This window comes from Borostomias antarcticus (assembly GCF_949987555.1).
Source record: "Borostomias antarcticus genome assembly, chromosome: 16".
In the NCBI taxonomy this organism is placed as follows: domain Eukaryota; kingdom Metazoa; phylum Chordata; class Actinopteri; order Stomiiformes; family Stomiidae; genus Borostomias; species Borostomias antarcticus.
In genome coordinates, this window is record NC_140249.1 from 16,424,077 (window position 1) to 16,427,516 (window position 3,440).

Sequence of the window (3,440 nt, forward strand, 5' to 3'; positions counted from 1 at the left end):
ATTATCCTGGAGGGGAATGTTTGCATGGCTGAGAGGGCAGAGACAAAAAAAATCTGTAATTTCAATATAAAATCAAAATCTTACTACTGTTGGATTAAAAATAAACATTTTACAGGTTGTTGAGCACATTATCCAAAGAAGTACAGCACGCAATGTTCACTTTCCTCAATCATAAAACCATTATGTTTTCATGATCATAAGACTATTTGGACTGTAAAAAGTGATAAACAGATACAATATGAGGATACATGCATGTGTAATAAGTACAGTATCACATGATGGTTGCACCATCAGTTGTTGTCATATGCAGAATATAATCCATCTTCAACATTTCTATTTGTCTCATTATCTGAAGTGAGAGAACAGGATATGTAATGTATGGCTATGCTTATAGGAACTATGAATGGTTATGGTCTTCACAAAGGAAAAACATTATTATATTATTATATTATGTAGGTATATATTGACCAGTAGTTGTATATAAACCGTGTTAACAAACTCTTTCATCCCCATGAATTATTGACTATTTTTTTCCCCAATTCCACCATTTTGAGGCAATAAAGCCTAGTTACCATTTACAGTTCTGTTTATCTCCAATTTTCATAACATGATTCCAAAGCTATGATTAGGCTCAGCCAACTTTGTTATTCTCCCAAAATGAAGACATGAGTGCATATAACAAAATCCCAGCATGGGTGAAACAATGTTCAGCATAAGTAGATATGACATTTCGACTAATAGAAAAATGAAAAGAGCTATGTTAGAACCAAAAGCTTTGGTGGAGCGAATGAAAGTCGACCTACCCTTACTTTACACACTATAACATCATCACTGAAATGACATTCAGTCAGACCTTTGTAAGTTAACTCACTGTCATGGATACAATGCATCATGTACAATGTGCTCACCAACCCATACAAATCTACTTTTTACTCTTTGATAAACGATAATTCCACTTTCATTGAAAGAAAGACATCAACTAAAAATACAAGCAAAAAGACAGGAGAGGCAAAAAAGTATGTTTTTCGCATTCTGGCAGTTGTTATGAACATATAGAAGTTTTCATCTCTTTTTTGATACCATTTTCCCATTATAAATCCACAGGAATATCAACAGTTTACAACAAAAATTGCTTTCCCCAGAAGTCTTTTAAGAATTTACCAATGCAGTGGAGCGTCCCTCACAGACGCATCACAAAAGCAAGGGACCTTCATTCTAGCACTTCAGTATGGAAAAAATGATTACTTTATTTTAACATCCCAGGCTCCACAGGTTAGTAAGGGACAAATAGACACGCGTTATAGTTTTTTTTGTGTTTTTTTTTTTATATATTTTTTTAGAATCTTAACTTCAAAGTTTGTCCTCCCGTGGTATCATTAAATCATTTTCATATTAAACTTGCGGGGAGCGTCTGCAGCGTTGCTGCTCATGCCAGCGTCTGACTTGCGTGGCACATACTCAATCTCTATGTTGTGCTTGGTGTTACCTTTACCTCTGCTCCAAAGGAAAAGCAGTACCAGACAAAAGAGGACAACGCCCAGGAAAGATATGAATCCCATTGTGGTGGCGATGATCAAGGTCTTAATGTCGAAGGGGAAAGGGACGTTGGTTCGCGTCCCGTTGGCACCGTTTTCGTTGGGCTGGTTGGAGATGAAGGCAAATGTCTTGTTGGGCTGATGGGGCCAGTCAGGCGAGTAGCTGTGAACATGGAGGTGGGCGAGGGAGGTGTCGTTGCCACCTGCATTGCTGGCTATGCACACATAAGTACCGTTGTCCTGGATCTGGGCGTAGCGCACCTCAAGGGTACCATCAGGAAACACTGTGAGTCTTCCGATTGTTTTGGTTGTGATTAACTGCTTCTGTGGGGAAAGCCACATGATCACTGGAGCAGGGTCGCCATCTGCTTGGCAGCTGAAGTGAGCGGTGGTTCCTTCGTCTACAAATTTCTGCTGGGCTTTGCGATCCCTGATTCTGGACTTCCGACACGTGAAGTAATTGGGCTGCAGGACATTTGGAAAGTCTTTGAACTCTTTGCCCTGGACAAATTCAGGGGAGGCGCAGGTGGGTTGCTGCCGGTTAAAATTAAGTCTCCAGCGTCTTCGGAACACCCACAGTAAGCGACAGTCACAGGCCAGGGGATTGTCATACAGGGCCAGGGTCTCCAAATTGCCTACCGAGTGAAATGCAGACTCCTCCAAAGTACTCAGGGCGTTTCCAGACACGTTTAGGATCTTCAGGTAATTTAGGCCCCGGAAGGAATAGGGCTCGATTATTGCCAGCCTGCCTCCGACCAGATGAAACTCCTGGAGCCTCAGAAGGTCATGGAGCTTATTCCCCTCAATTGTGTGGATAGGGTTATAGGACAGATTGAGAAAACGTAGGTAAACTAAATGCCGCAGAGACACATAAGGAATTGTGGTCAGGTTGCCACTTGCGATGGTCAGGGAGGTCAGGTTCAATCCATAGAGACAGTTGGAGGTCATGGTATCCAGGTAGGGCCAATTGACTATCTCCAACACTTTGAGCCGGTAGAGCCTTTTGAAGGAGTAATCCCTTATGACGTTAATGTTGAGGTGTCGGAGCCTGAGGGTGACCAAGCTGTGGAGGTGGGTGAAGGCCTCCGTGGGTACAGATGTCAAGTTGCACTTCTCCAAAGTCAGGTGTTCCAGGCTACTGAGGCCATGAAAGGCCCGATGTGAGATAAAAACCAGATCATTGTCACCCACCTCCAGAGACCTTAGGTTGTACAGATCCTGGAACATGTAGTCCAGCAGGATTACTATCTTGTTCTCGCTGATGTCCAGCTGGGTGAGGTTACTGAGGCCTGTGAAGACGCCAAGCTGGATAAGCTTGAGCTTGTTGCTGCGTAGCCCCAACGTCCGCAGACCGTACAAGTTGTTGAACGCTCCAGGCTCAATGGCTGAAATGGTGTTCTCATTGAGCTCCAACTCCTCGAGGTTGGGGTAGTAGGCAAACTCATCTGGGTTGATGGTCTTAATGCGGTTCTTGCTAAGGTCCAGCAGCCGCGTTTCCATGGGGATGCCCTCGGGGACTGTCATGAGCTTCTTGCGGTGGCACATGACCGAGCGCTCCTGAGCGTTGCACTCGCAGCGCGACGGGCAGCCTGTGGTGGAGCCTGACAGCACAGTGCCGAGCATAATGATCAGAATGGGCTGCCAGCATGCCACCAGGTAGCTGTGCCCACTCGCTTCCCCGGCCACCATCCTATCGGTTACCTGGAGAGACAGAAAAGGACTGGTGAGGAAATATGTAGATTTCAAGTGTCACTCTCAATTCTAGACTGTTGATCTGTAACGTCAGTCCAGGATTAGTGTGTCTGTCTGTTCCTGTCCCACACTAAAAAATGCATGCATGCATGCACGCATGCATGCACGCACGCACACACACACACACACACACACACACACACACACACACAC

The 3,440-nt window shown here is 44.6% G+C and overlaps 1 protein-coding gene across 1 annotated transcript; it reads right to left on the reverse strand.

Moving 5' to 3' along the window:
* Positions 1 to 1,376: 1,376 nt before the first annotated feature.
* On the reverse strand, positions 1,377 to 3,224 carry lingo1a (leucine rich repeat and Ig domain containing 1a; the record flags this gene model as incomplete). Its single annotated transcript, XM_084451454.1, has 1 exon — positions 1,377 to 3,224. One exon carries the CDS (start codon positions 3,222 to 3,224, stop codon positions 1,377 to 1,379), a length of 1,848 nt encoding a protein of 615 aa, XP_084307580.1.
* Positions 3,225 to 3,440: the final 216 nt, after the last annotated feature.